General features: G+C 47.8%; 1 protein-coding gene across 1 annotated transcript in view; it reads left to right on the top strand.

Moving 5' to 3' along the window:
- Positions 1-1,141: 1,141 nt before the first annotated feature.
- The window catches only part of cdon (cell adhesion associated, oncogene regulated), a 30,162-nt gene continuing 16,389 nt past the window's right edge, over positions 1,142-14,914 (top strand). The window contains exons 1-3 of the mRNA XM_084559435.1: positions 1,142-1,527; positions 13,888-14,026; positions 14,436-14,714. Coding sequence (XP_084415561.1) covers positions 13,954-14,026; positions 14,436-14,714 — 352 coding nt within the window. The 5' untranslated portion in view covers positions 1,142-1,527; positions 13,888-13,953. The remainder of the gene's footprint in view (positions 1,528-13,887; positions 14,027-14,435; positions 14,715-14,914) is intronic.

Here is a 14,914-nt window from a genome sequence, read left to right as displayed (position 1 = left end):
GTTTGTTGGTTTTGGCCGTGACCGTCTGAAGGCCTTCGCCTCCGCCGACCCAGCCTTGGGAGGACTGGATCACACCTTCCGTCAGAGTCAGCTGTCAGATGGTGAGCTGCACCTGCTGTCTGAAGCAGGGTGGGCCCGCCGTTGCTCCTGCCTCCTCCTCCGCCGCCGTCGCCCGAGCCAGCGCTGGAACACATAATTACTAAAGATGATTATGCTGTTTACTCATGCCCATACGCACAACAGATGACTGTTTCACACTCACTGCTCCCTCTCCCCTCTGCCTCTCTGAGGAGGCGTCTCACCCAGCGATGAGGAAGTGATTGCAGCCAACCATCGCTTAGACCATCCATCCAACAGGTCTGATGCCAGAAATGAGCCACAGCTATTAGCTGCTCAAACAGCCCCCTCCCTCATAACTTTGATTCCATTCAGTGGCCTCAGTGAGTGCTGGTTTAATCTGCAAGGAACAGTGTTGTCCACTGAAAATAAATACCTTTATACCTTTAAGGCTGTTGGTGCAGCAGATACACTCCTATCACTTAAATCTGTAAAACAGCTGTGCTAGTTAGTGTTTATTTAATTTAAAAGCCAATGTAAGATCACAATTAAGTAAAAAAACATATTGTTGAATTATTAACTTGCTTATCATCTGCACAGCCTTCATTAAATCTCTGCAGGTGAACTATTTCTTTGGAGATGTTGGTGATATTTTGGGATTAGGGTTTTTTTTAAATAAATAAATAAATAAATAAAAGTATTTCTGCAGCATAATGTTGCATAAAAATGAATTCCAACTAACGTATTTAATTTAATTAAATGATAAAAGGCATTATGCTTGTTAATTAAACGCGCCCAGGTGAGTGAACGCTCCAACACCGTCCACTCGTGCGCGCAGAGGAGGAAGGAGGAAGTTATTTCCTCGTTAGATTGTAAAACTTGTTAATGCACAGTCTATATGGGTAACACCCCCCTTGCTCTCTCTCTCTACCTCCCTCCCTCCCTCCCTCTCTCCCTCCCTCCCTCTCTCCAGGAGCCGTATTGAGCTGTGGGGCTGGGACATTCCTGGTTTGACGACCAGCCTCGTCGCTGCCATGATTTGCTGAGCAATTCGACACTGGCTTCAAAGATGCGTGTGTGGAAGAGGCAGCGGTAGAGACGGAGACGGAGAGCTGGAGAAGTTACAATAACGGGTAGAGAGACACAGAGACACACAGAGAGAGAGAGAGCGCGCACCGAGCCGGGACGTTAGCGCGTTTAATCCAAACAAACGGATCCAAACTTCCCAAGAGAAAACTCTCCAGACCAGGGGGAGTTGTCGCACCTTGGCCCCGAAGCCTGCGCCGCTCTTCGGCTCTGAAAACTCTTCCCCTTCTTCCACCTCCGGCTGTTTTCATGTTCCTCCCGTCGTCTCGCACTTTGAGCCCGTTTCTAATGGAGGGCCCCGTACGGATTTGCCATCAGAAGAATGCGTTTTGCTGCTGATTCAGCCGACGACTCGCAGCCTTTGCGCTCCTGCTGCAAGGAGAGGTAAGGAGGGTACGGAGGGGAGGCAGAGAGGGGAGTCCCGGGCTGGCAGCCTTGGGAAGGCTTCGGTGTGCGCACCAGGCCAGCTGAGCTCCTCTGGAAATAACAAAAGAAAGGTGGCGTTTAAAAGAAGCTCCGGGGTGTCGGTTGGTTTCCTCAAAGGCTGCGGAGCTTTCTCAACTTTGTGTTGAGGAGACCAGCGGCTCTGAGGAGCAGTAGGAGCCGAGTCTGAGGCAGGACGGAGGAAGGAGCTTGATAGTATGTGGTGGTATCCATGAATCAACTGTCCACATTATTATAGAAGTACAATACACTCTGACTTTAAATACTTAGGGAAACTTGTATGCTTTTATTGTCTACTTCATACAATGACAACACTAATATTTAACTATTCTCTAGATTGGTTTGCATTAAGTGTCAGATTATGATGTTATACTACAGTCTGGACTTGTTCAGTTTAAGGCGTTGTTACAATAAAACATGTAGCCTAAATAGAATCTTTTCAGCAGCATTATTCTGTAAAATCAATCCCTCCCCAAAGCATTCAGGTTAATACTCTGACACAGCTCTGCTCTGTTGTCTCTGAGCTGAATGAAACACAAGAAAAGACTTAATATTTGCTCAGTAAACAGCTCTGGAAGGCGGCTACACTTTACTCCACATCCCTGCTGCAAACAGATGGCCTGCAGGCTGCATTTCTACTTTGAAAGATGAAAGAACATTTTTAGAAATATATATATATATATATATGTGTGTCCGCTCCCTTGACACAGCAGTGTCACCTTTTTTAAAAGGTGAAAATGAGACGCTGCTTTGTCCTGATGTTGTATTTTTATTTTACAGTCGATCCGCTGAAGGACCCAGCCTTCAGCCACAGTTACCACTGAGCAGAAACATGGTGGCTTAGACTAATATTTGAAGTTGGGTTTTTTTTTTCTCTCTCCCTCTCTCCCTCTCTCTCTCTCCACAGACAGAGAGGCTTTATTGTTTCAGAGAAATCCCCAGAGGGTGTCATAAATGCCGGTTTGGTAAATCGATGTTAGTGTTGCTCTGAAATTTGGCAAGTGCACAAATCAGTGCGCGGAGCCGCGACTGTACCTTCCTGCTCAGGACGGAGGTGTCGGTGTTTACAGAGCAGGAGTATGATTAAACGGTTGCACAAAGCGTGAAAGCACTGGAGGCAAAGGGTCGTCTTTGAGGAGGCTGGAAATGAAAGCTCGTCGCACAGTCTTCACTTTGTTCCTCTCCGCTTAAATCAACACCTCAGCTCACTGTCTTACTCTTCTAATCTCTGTGATGTGAGGACTGTTTGGAAAAAAAATGTCCTAGAAGTCCCTGCTTATTTAAAGATTAGTGCGTTCACAAACTAAGTTATCTCACACCTTGCACTTCAATAACTTTATATATTGTCTGTTTAACAACCGGCTTACATTGGATTTTAAGAATTTTTAAAGTTAAAAATGTCTTTACTTTTAATGCAAGCCTTTGTTTTGCCCTTTATTACTAGAACTGTGTTAAATAATGTGCTAATATGAATGAAGTCTGCATAAATATTGTAAATATTGAGTCCAGGAAGGAGTTTTAGCTGTTATTCTGTGTGAAAAAGTAAAAGGTGATAGAGTAAAAGTGACTTTTTTTACCCCCCCTCGTCATGTTATTTCCTCTTCCTGCTGTACGCCCTTATCATCAGAGCTGCACAGCGACTTTTGTTACATACGGGTGACTCTCAGAAAATTGCACACTTAAAAGTTATCGAGAACAAAGTCTGGAATCCCTCTTGAATGCATGACATCCAGTCAGTGGGACACACATGGCTGCCCTCAGATAAAACACCTTCAAGTTCAAACAGTTGCTCGCGCATTGTTGCGTCGGCGGGGAACAAGAAGACACTTCCGACGGCTTTCAGATCCTCTCGGTGCTTCCCAATATTGGGCCAGCTTTTGACAGGGGGACGGAGAGAGATTTGCTCTTTGTGCTCGGGCTCGGAACGATGGCGTCCACTTTAAATGAGAACTCCTTCCTTGGGTTTTGATTCTGAATCTGATCCAGGACTTTTTTTTCTTTAAGTAAGTTGTTGTAATTTACTTTTTCAGTGGCCACTTTCCTTCAGCTTGGCTCATTTTAACTTAATTGACTCTAACATTTCCTTCAATACTTTTCTCCCTCGCTCTTACTACACATCTGACTGCACTGCGTCCTGGTCAGTACTCTTCAACACTGGCTTTTCTCTCTGTGCACTGACAGAAAAATGCTTTTACTTTTTATTTAGAAGCCCTGACGCCAAGTCATGACCTTTACGGATATGTTTCAAGTGTCAGAAACACACTTTTTCTGTCAGTTGTTCTGTTTCACATGATAGAAATATTTTAAAAAGGCATCAACGGGTCTTTTTTAAACTATAAAATACTAAAAATGCCACTTTAGGATCCAAAGCTACACGACTATTAGCTGCTGGTGTTCAAGCTGTATTTTTAGCATGTGAGAAATGACCTTGTTGTTTTCCCCACAGTTGAGAGTGTGATTGAATCGGGCAAAGATAGAGCCTCAAAATCTTTTTATTTTTTATTTTCCCCCCACCCCGTTTGTTTTCTCACTGTGTTCCTAGGGAAATTAATAAACCATTAGTGGCCCGGCTCTTATCAGGCCGACCCGAACAAAGCACAAGTATGCCATTAAGTTGAGTTTGAATAATGTTCTGGCCATTAGGCTGCTCGTTAATGATAAACACATGTTGCTGTAGGAGAACTATGTTAAGTGGGCAATTTGAATGTAAGCATGTGTAATGATACCAGGCCCTGCACTCATAATGGCTCTCTTGATTTTTCTGATGAAGTATTAAAGTCACACAGCCGCATGCGCACCGGCTACGACGAAGGATTGTGGAGTGGTCACAGCTGAGGTCACACTGAGGTTTTATTTAAGGTGAAACAGGAAGTGAGGTCATAATACGAGTTCAAGTCACGTAGTTCCTTTTATCGATCAGTTTATTGGCAGACGGTAACTCATTTCAGCTTCTAAAAATCCTCCTTTGTCTGTTATTTTGGGCTCTGGGAGACGGTGTAGCTGTTAGCAACGATCAGCAGATGTAAATAAGTCTTAGATGCAGCCGTCCTTTCAGCTGCTAAAGATTTTCAGTGATGGATAAGGTCTGTCTGAGGTGAGCATGGTGGGAGAGGGTGTGTCTGAGTATATATTTTCGGCACCTCCCACAGTCTCCCATTTTCTTGGCCGCGCAGGTTTGAGGCCAGACGGCTTAAAAAAAAACCTCAGCCCTGGCTCTGGAGCGAATGGAAGCGATTTTAAATCCTGAAATCACAACGTGGTCGGCTTGTTTATTTGGTTTCACGCTACGATCTGTCGTGTCATCGCACCGCGGATCAACCTTTGGCCGAGAAAAAATGTTTTGAGAGTCGTAAAACAGGAGAAAGAAAAAAAAATCTTGCGCTGTTGTTCATCACCGTTCGTTGGACTGCTGCAATGAAGTCACTTGCTAAATCTCTGATTGCTAATCCATTTCAGCGTCTTGCTGTAATAAAGCAGAATTTAGAGGACTGTTTTATGGTTGACATTTGACCCTCCTAGAAACTATTCCCAAACTAAAACCTGGCTTGTTTTGAACTCTTGACACACAGCCCTCCTTTTCCTCCCATTGCTCAGGGATTGAGTCATACTGCGGCGTTTTTCCCATTTTCTAACGCCGGCCTTTTTACTCCGCGAGCTTCAGCTCCCATTCGTCAAGGTTAGACTCAGACCTCAGCCCCTATTAGATGGACAGAGGGGAGTTTTGGGCAGCATGCCAATGAGCCCCCATGTTCAAGGAGCCGGGGGGGGGAGGAGCGGGGGTGCTGATTGACAACACCCAGCAGCCACGAGCGGTGGGTCGCTGGGAAAGATGGGCAGGTCAGAGAAAGAGTTTGAGTTCTTGTGACTGCTGGGTTGGTGAGTGCACCCTGCAGCTGCAGCGCTAACAAAAAAGACTTCACTTTCTTCCCTCGGCTTCCCTCCCTAAATTTATTCTAGGGCCAAACTGTGAGAGGAATTGGGTAAATTGAAGCCGCGTCGGAGGAGCCATGACGGCAAAAAGCAGTAGCCAAAGGTGTCGCTCGTGTTTATATGAAGTTGTCTTTATTAGCAGGTCTTATCTGCTCAGAGCTACACAACACATATTTCTCTCAGTGGGACCCCCTCCTCATTTCTTCCACTGCCCACCCCCCCGACTCCTCTGACAGATGATCCAAACAGCTCGCTGAACTACGCAAGCATGTTACTCCAGGAGGCTTCAGATAAGCTGCATGCTTCCTCTGGTACGGCTCTCCTGAAATGTCAAAGGTGAGCCGACTGTAGCCCAGTGTATACACCAGCTTTCAACAGATGGTCGGGTTGGGTTTCTAAAAATTCAGAACCTTGAAGGACCTGAAACTGGATAATGACTTTCGAGAGATTTCAGAAAAGAAATGAGAAACATCGGGGCGTAATTGTTAAGACAAACAAATAGTTTTTGGAGCAGTAGAAACAGATGTTCCAGCCAGCCACTGAAATGCAGCAGGATGAAGCTGTGCAGGCTGGAGATAGGCAGGGGCGAGGAGGCCTGCTTCTTCTCTGATGATGCTTTGCTTGCTGTTAGTGTTATGGAAATAACAGGCTTCGGCTAAATATATATGTTCTCGATATGATAAGGGAATGTAAACCAATACCACACACATGGAGCTTTGAGGGGGAACACGCTGTCCTGTAGAGAGGCGGCTGCAGATAATGAAAATGTCTGCAGATGGTCAAGAGCTGTTTGCATGAGACAGTGGGACGCTTTTTTTTTTTTTACTGTAGGAACAAAATAATTTAGGTCGGAACTTATATGGAGCTGAAGGGCTTGATAAAAAGACCAAAAGATTATGACAGGCTATTAAATTCTTTATCGGTCCCGAGCCAGAGGAAGCGCACTGAGAGTCTTTTTTAGCCGTATGGTTTGAAGTTTGGTTCTCTCTCTCTCTCTCGATGCCTTTTATTTATGGGCTCATAATCATTTAAAGGGAGTGTCTTTTGGCTTGTGCAGCAGCAGCAGCAGCAGCAGCAGCGTATGTGTCCTTAACGTGATGCAGAGCGCCACATGTGTGACAAAGAACAAAAAGTCCCTCGGCGGGGGTTTGACGTGGCGTTCCACCCGACGCGCTCGGCTCCCGACGCGAACGCGCGACGAGCTCCGTCGTTCTGCGGCGTCGTCTCGTTTAGCTCTCCTAATGATTCCTCAGCTCCGGGTGGGGGAAGAGATTTGAACTTGTGAACCGGACCCTTGCTGACAACTCTCACAGCAAAGCATTCTCGCAGCCTCAGCTTCTTCCTGTTTGCAAGATTCATTTCTTTTTCCCCCTTCCTGTAACTGACCCGGCTAAATTTGACCGCCCGGGTCCGTCACCTCGGCGCAGGGCCCCGAGAGCTGGCCCTTTTTTTTTTCTTCCTGAAAATGCGAGCGACCGCAGCTTTCTATTTCCAATGCTCGACCAATAAGTCACATCTGACATGGGGTTTTCTGCGAACCAGAATGTGTGCGCTGTTGAAAAGCCAGTGCGAGGATCAGCAGGACTATATTAAGGCAAAACTAGTGGCTGGCACTCCCCTTCAGCTGACAAACAGGCTTCTTGTTTGAAGGGCTGTTTTTCTCCCAGATCAGAGTGTGAGGCAGTGTGGGTACTGCTGCTGCTGCCTGCCTCCGGGCCTGTGGTTACGGGTGCCATTTTGGGCCTCCCCTTCTGCAACATGTGGGCCCTTAGGGAGCGATGAAACCCACTATTTATAATAGATATTCAAAGTGAGCGGAGGAATGTAAGTCGGAGGGATAAAACCTAGGGTCGCTCCAGCCTTCTGCATTGTTCTGGGAATGTTTTAAGATGGAGGCAGATACTCGGGTGTAGTTCCGCCTCGTGATAAATGGCAACACATCCCTGGTTTGACCGACTTTAATCAAGCAAAATAAATTACTGTCATCTCTTTGCGGCGCTCTCACACAGTAGCAAGTGCGCACAAACGTAGACAAAGGGTAAACCGAGCTGGCGTGTGCGTGGTTTCTCTATTTTTGCTGTGTTTCGGTGTTGTCACGAGGTTGTGTTTCTCTTGGCACCCTCGCGGCGCTACGTCACCCGCCGCCAAAAAAGCTCTCCTCACCTCCAGCAATAAGCGGCCGGGGCCCTAGACATTTTGGAGAGGTTTTTTTTTTTTACACGGTTTGACCCAGAGCCAGAAGTGGAAACTCAGATGGTGTGTGTGTTGATGTATCACCACGGGTTTGCTTTGCGTTCATTCGATTGCCGCACAACAAGCGAGGAGTGTTACAAGGAGAGACGGATAAACATTTAGACAAACTAAATAAAGCATTTACACACTCTGTCTGAGACCGTGTATTTATCTTCGGGTCCTCAGACTTGTACGTATAAGGGAGCCGGTTTGTTTGTTTGGGTTTTTGTAAGAGATTTGTGGAATCGGCGGAGGAGACTAATTATATTTTAACCCTTTTACATGTGTTTGTTTTCGTTCTGCCGGCTGGCCGTGGAGTTCAGGTTCTCGCGAGCAAGGCTTTCTGTCCCATAAATCCTCCCCCTGCGAACACACGGCCATCGTTCTATTATACTTACAGAGTCAATTTATCACTCTGAAAAATGAAAATACTCCGTGTGTGCTTTCTTTCTCACGCCTCTCAAGTGGCAAACAAAGAAGAGGCAAACACCCCGAAGGCAGCCCTGGTTTTATTTCTGTTTGCTTTTAAATGGTGACTTTGTAAAACGGAGTTTCTTGTTAGTATCTATTTGGACACCCTGTCATTTTGTTTTTGTAGCACATGTTTGAAATTACATTATTTAATGTATGTTTTAGCTTGAAAGTACTTTTGGTTGGCAGCCAGGGACCTATCAGGAGGAGACTGAACAGAAACTGTTGTCTGCGTCTTTGCTGCTTGTTGCCGTAGAGACGCAGGCAGTGATGGAATCCAGGGGAGTCGGGGAGGGACGGGAGGCGGAGGGGAGGACGGGGTGGGGGCAGCTGGATCGGATCACTGTATGCCCATAGTTCACAGCCCACACAACAGCATTCAAACACGCAGATAGTATCTGGACTCATCCACGGGAGACGGACGTTTTCAAGACATCCAGCAAACTTGATAATCTTCTTCCTCCCCTCTGCATTAACGTGTTTTCCCATCATCTCTCTAATCAAGAGTGATGGCGAGGAATGTGAATCTGTGGCCTCCGGCCCCGGTGCCACGGCTGTACAATCCCGGCTCCCCTTCTCACTTGCCGTGATGAATCAGACTCTTGGCACATGTTGGAGATCAGTGTTCTAACACACCCTGCGGGCAAGAAGGCCTTCTTGTGCATTCCTCCTTTCCATCAGAATTACCTTTTGCGTCTGAGCAGACGTTCCCCCGTGGGCTGAAAGGCCTGTGAAATCAGCTGGAAGGGCCCAGAGAGCTCAGACAATGGGGACGGGTTGTTAGTTACATGCGCTTTGCAAAAGGTCTCGAGGTGGCCTTGAATGGTGGCGATACCCGCGGATCTGTTTCCAGTGTCCGAGGTCGCTATTGAGTTTCGCCCCCGTGGTTAATCCTGCTGTTCAGGACCTTGGGAAACAACCATACCTCCCTACTCTCCTGTCCCTCCCCCTCACAGATTCCCAGGAAAAACAAGACATTGCAGAACAATCGCCAATTAAGATGGGTCTTACATACTGTACCATTCAGTCCCCACTCTCTGTCTCCATCCTTCCACCCCCCCCTCTCCCTTTCTCTCCGCTCTCAGCTCTCTGTTTGTGTCCTCGGCCAACAAGCCTTAGGGTAGAATTAGCGCTGTCTCCCAGGTCCCGGCCCTGGCACTTTGGGAGGGTCGGGCTTTGGTGAACGGAGGCGTTGTGGAGGGGGAAAGGTGGTGGTGGTGGTGGTGGAGGGGGGAGGTTGGGGTGTGTGTCCTTGGTAAACAGGGCTTTGTGGGATGTGACTGTCTGATCCCCGGGGGCCTCTCCTTTCATTCTTCCTCTGGTCTGATCCCACACCACTGCAGCGTAGTCGGGACTCTGGCGTCAGCGGGCCCTGGGACCTGCGTGGCCTCGTTATCACCCCGCACCTCCCGGACTGCCGATGCTATGTCTGCTGGAGACGGGACACGACAGCCGGCTTTGCCTCAGCAGCAGAGTGTCCTTGACGATGTATCTTGTTTGTCTTCTGTAGTCACATTCAGTTTAAAAGATTTATTGAAGAGGCTTACTCTAACTTTCTGCAGGATCTGGTGTTCAGACAAGGGCAGTCACTTTGTATTACGCGTCAAATTCACCCCCTGAAAGTTATTTTCTCCTTAAATCTCAAAGTGGAACGAGAAGGAGCCTCCTAATTCCTTCGGTTCATTCCAGATCATGTCGCTCTTTCTCTCCCTTCGCCGTCGCTCACTCCCCTTTCTGTCTAATTCTGTCCCACTTTTAATAACATCTCAGTCTTTAATCACACAGAGTTAGGCCATACCAGAGGCCCAGTGTTTCCACTCATTAGTTTCCTCTGTGGCCCCGGGGCTGCCTCTGTGGACTCACCCAGACCAATAGAAGAAGCCCATAATGGTCCCTTAGAGTCTCTTCTATCGGGAGGCTCTTCCCAAGTTCCCCAGGCCGAGCTGAATGTAGTCGGGCTGAATCATCAGTCAGTTTTTGGCAGACGTGGATGCTATTATCCGTATGCTCGTATCTCCGAGCCAAACAAAGAGGGAGGGGGAAAGGAGTTGGTGCTTGGCAACTTTTCACCTTGCGATGAATGTTTCACCTCTTCACACCCCCACCCCGCCACATCTCCTTTTACTCCTCAACCAGAGAGGCTTTCTATTTTCTATTATGCCACCCATCATCCAGTTTTGAGTCTATCTCCCATCTCTCTTGTGTGTGTGTGTGTGTGTGTGTTTCTCTTGTCTTTTTTCTGTGTCCGTCGCTCTCTCTCTCTCTCTTTCTCTCTCTCTCTTTGTGAAGCTGAGGAATGTGTGCGCTGCAGATCCTCTGTCAGTGAGATGTGGGGCGAGTGCAGACAGGTTTGGGGTATAGCATGTGAATCAGCTTCAGTGCACAGGTCAGATTAGACCATCATACCAGAAAAGACTTGACTGAACTCTTACCCTTCACGTCTCTATTAGCAGCTCTGCTCTGGGCGTCGAACCCTTTTTTTTTTTTTTTTTTTTATTAATCAGACCCGTGCCACTCTACGGTCTAGATGGCCGGCGCAGTTGTGATCAGCTCCTGTCATATTGGAGACCTGCTTTGTGATGTTTGTGCTTGGCTTTCGTTCAGCTGTGCAGTCTTGTGAAGCAGAGAGGCCAGGCCCCCTCACCGCCTCAGTCAGCAGCACCAGTTGTGACCTGTTCTTCCTCTGCCCCTCCAGGTCTTTGATGCTTCGCCGCGTTGCTTTTGTCCCTGTTTACCCAATATGACAGGGATATGGGCCAGCCCTACATGGGGGCAGATGGGGCTTTAAGTAGTTCCTGTAGAGAGGAAGCCAAAAAAGAAGTGCAGGTGCTAACCGCCCCAGAGCTTGAATCCCTTTCCCCTCCCTGAGGGCGGCCTGTCAGAGTGTTTATTTTCTCTTGTGTCATCACACGGGATCCCTCTTGTCTTACAAGGTTATAGATGGTCCTATTCCTGTTTCTGAGTTTTGTATTACTCCCTAGATAGATAAATAAAGGTGCTGCCCCTCAACACTCTGTTTTTACAATGGGACGTGACAGGTAGAAGTACAAACAACACACAAAACGGAGGTATGAAGTCTAAGAAGACCGATGTGTTTTCTTGCCTTCACACTGTTAAGCCAGGTGTCAGTCAAGCATTTTCCCAAACACACATGGGTCAACCCCCAAAAGACAGGAACTTTTCCACTTGAACTCACTGACATCCACCTCATTTATTTTCATTCACTGTCCCCGCGTCTGTGTATCAGCTTTCAGCTGTGCAGAGTTGTTTTTAATGCACAACGTCTATTCAGTTTATAGCGGGGTCGGTACGGCCTTGAGAACGGCCGTGCATCTAGAGCATAAGTGCAAAAACAGGAGGGTAACTCCAGATCAGATTTGAGATGGGAGGAAGAAATCAGTTTTTTTTTTTTTCCTCTTTAAAAAGGAAAGTCTGGAGTTTTGAGAGGAGTGAGGGAGTGGGCTGGCTGCAGATTAACACTGGACCAGGAGAGATGGCTCCCAAGCTGCTCAGACTTCATTTGACAGGGACTTCCCCTTTGTCAAAGGGCCACTCCAGCTTTTGTCTGGGCGTCTGCTCACGAGGAAACGGGACTTGCCTTTCCACGCAGCCAGTGTTGCCAGCATCAGGACGAGTCTCTGATGGGGGATAAAAGATATCCTCACAGTGTCTGTCTCCACTGAGGAGGCTTCATGGTGGCGGATGTCAGAGCACGGCCAAACAGATAAGAAGCAGGAATGATGCCCTTGTGTTTCCTCGTTGCGCCAGATCCATGGGCCAGATAGGCAGCTGTGTGTGTGTTTACACAAGGGCATCTAGTCAGAACTTCAGTGCACACACTGGTGCGCCCGCTGGGAGGACCGAACGCGCCGGAGTGAGAGAAAGAACGGTGGATGCGGAGAGGAGGAGGAGTCACAGAGTCGGCTCCGGTTTCCCTTCCTACCGTGTGCCAGTGTACCCGAGCTTGGCTGTGCATTGTTATAGCACTGTTGTTATTATTGTAATTATATATCATTATTCCGGCAGAGAGAGAAAGATAGTTTCCACTGATGACATGAGGGCAGTGTGCAGGGCCTGTTGCAACTCGTGGGATGGAGAAACGCCAGCTTGCAAGATGTGGGTTTGATCTGCCTGAATGAGCATGCACATACTTACTCTGGAGTCTCAAATGCAAGGCAAACACCACATGCATAATGTAGTATGTTAATAAATCCTTAAAAAAAAAAAAAAGAGTTCACTCAGAAACGGTTCTACCAGCTATTTGACGTTTAAGCTCTTCTGCATGTGTGTGATTGAAACAGAAAGAGCTGGAGGTGACCTCAGGGGGCTGGTCCAGGGCCACCAGACACCCGCTGGTTCATCCTCTCTCCCTGCTTTTCCCTGACCTTTGACCTCGGGGTGAGAAGGGGGCGTGAGCCGGGAGCTGGAAGAGTTTATTATTTCCTGCTTCTTCTCTCTTCCTCTTCTCAGGATACCTCAGAAAAAGAGAGAGAGAGAGAGAGGGAGGGAGAGGAAGATGAAAGTGTGCAGTTTTGACATTCGAAGTAATTACCGGCATTGTCTTTGAATGAAATGCATTGGCTGGAAAAAAAAGGAGCCCATGGTTTAGGATCTTCGTGCAATGAAGTGGACAAATCAAACATCTGGTTGGAAACCTCATCACGTTGAGAAGAAAGGGCTGAAATGTTTAGTAATTGCAAATGCACAGACTCCCTTCCATCAATATTATACTGATTAGAACTCTGCAGATGCACGTGTTTAATTTTTGAATCAGTTATTTGCAAAGGCTCAGCCATGGATGTGTTTGGAGGATCAAAACTTGCACCATCTTCTCATTTCATTTCTCAGCCTCTAACCAGACCGACCTGCTCGAGTGTCGAGCAGATGAAACAGTGTTTAAGTTTGAGAATGAGGGGTTAGAAACCTGTTCAGCTTCACCGATCCCACCTAGGCATCATGCTTTTAATTTGACCCACCCTTCAGCCTCTGTTGGCCCTTCCGCTAATGTCTGCGAGCCACCGAAGCACCAGTGTGAATATCACAGCTGGACAGCCATTGTCCCTCCGGCCTCTGGCTCAGACCCTGGTTACCAACCAGGAACCCGGGATCAAAGCTTGCCCGGATTACTCTCGGAAAAAAAAAGGAGGAGGAGGTGCTGCATTCGGAGGGGGTCGGTTTGAAAAGGATAGAGGAATGCTCCTAATTACGTGCCCTCCACTCCTTTTCTGTCTCTCCCTTTGGCTCTTCTCTTGTCTCCCCGAGTGTGTCTGGCCTGCACTTCAGGCTACACTGAACCTATGAGGAAGCAACACAGTGTGACAAGAGAGTGATATTAAGAGTGAGGCGACAGTCTCTCCACAGCTACTCCATTAGCAGGAGACCTCGGCGACCCAGTGGGTGAGAGGCTGGACATTCCTGCCTCTGTGGAGACACTGAAGTGGGTGAGAAGACGGGTCAGAGGAGAGGGTGGGAGGTGGAGATCAAGGAGTGTGTAAAGAGGATGTGTCGTGAAGATTAGGAGGATTGTCGCACGGGATTAATTTGGAGCCTAATTGATTTATTTTTTTTTTCTTTCCACCTCAGAAATCCTCTTCCATCTTGTTTATTTACTTCTGCTCACGTTTCCGTCGGCGCTCACGCGTTTCTCCTCTCGTCTGTGTGCTGCAGGTTTGCTGAAAACACGAGGGCGTACGCACCGGGCAACACGGCTGCTGGCAGGGGTCAAAGTGCACCATGGACAGTGGCCTAAGGGTCCTCCTGTCCACTGTGCTGTGTCTCAGCCAGTCCCTGCTCATCAGCTGCTCATGTAAGTTGCTCTCCGGCTTCCTTTTTAAAAAAAAAAAAAAAGTATCTTCTTTCAACCACAAACGGAGGTGTGTTTTATGGTGAGGTTTGCACAAAAATAGCTTGGTTTTAAAGCTGTTACAGTAAAGAGACAGAAATATATTACGTACATTCACTAGGAGGCAGTAGACAGGCTATGGAGTGTCCTAAAAATAAATAATTGCAACTTTAAAATACAGATTTGTGATCTTTTAATATCCTTTGGTTGTCCTCGGTTAAAAAAAGAGGCAAAAATAACACAGATTGCATCCAATACTTTGCAATTTTCCTTGCATGAACACTGTAAACTAGTCAGGATCCGAGTCTCTGAGATGTCAACCTGAGAGACTCTTGACTGAACCTGTTTTTCTTTGCCCTTGTCTTCTCACCAGCTCAATATCCCTTCTTCCGCTCTGAGCCCGAATCCCTGGTCCAGAGTCGAGGCTCCGTAGCTCGTCTGCGATGCTCGGTCAGCCCTCCATCGGCGGCGGTTTCCTGGCGCTTCAGAGGCCTTCCCCTGGACCAGGACACGCTGCCCGGTTTGGAGCTCAGCAGGGGCTCCCTCACCATCTCATCCCTCACGCCCGGCCACGTTGGCGTTTATCAGTGCGTGGCACGCTTAGACCACGGGCCGGCAGTCGTCAGCCGCCACGCTCGTGTGGCCATAGCAGGTACGGATGCAGGGAATTGCCCCACTGTGCACGCTTCTACTCACTTCAAAGCAGAGTGTTGAAGAAAGAGAGGAAGTGGCCTTGAGAAAGGGAAGGCCATTTTGTGAGTGTTGAACACTTAGAATAACGCCTATCCTCGGCTGCGTGTTGCTGAGTGGCCGAGGGGAAGGAAGCGGTAGGAGCTTTTGTGTGGGCACCCT

Source organism: Chelon labrosus (assembly GCF_963514085.1).
Source record: "Chelon labrosus genome assembly, chromosome: 13".
Lineage (NCBI taxonomy): Eukaryota > Metazoa > Chordata > Actinopteri > Mugiliformes > Mugilidae > Chelon > Chelon labrosus.
The sequence above is the reverse complement of the archived record's forward strand: the minus strand, read 5'-3'. Positions and strand labels throughout refer to the sequence as shown.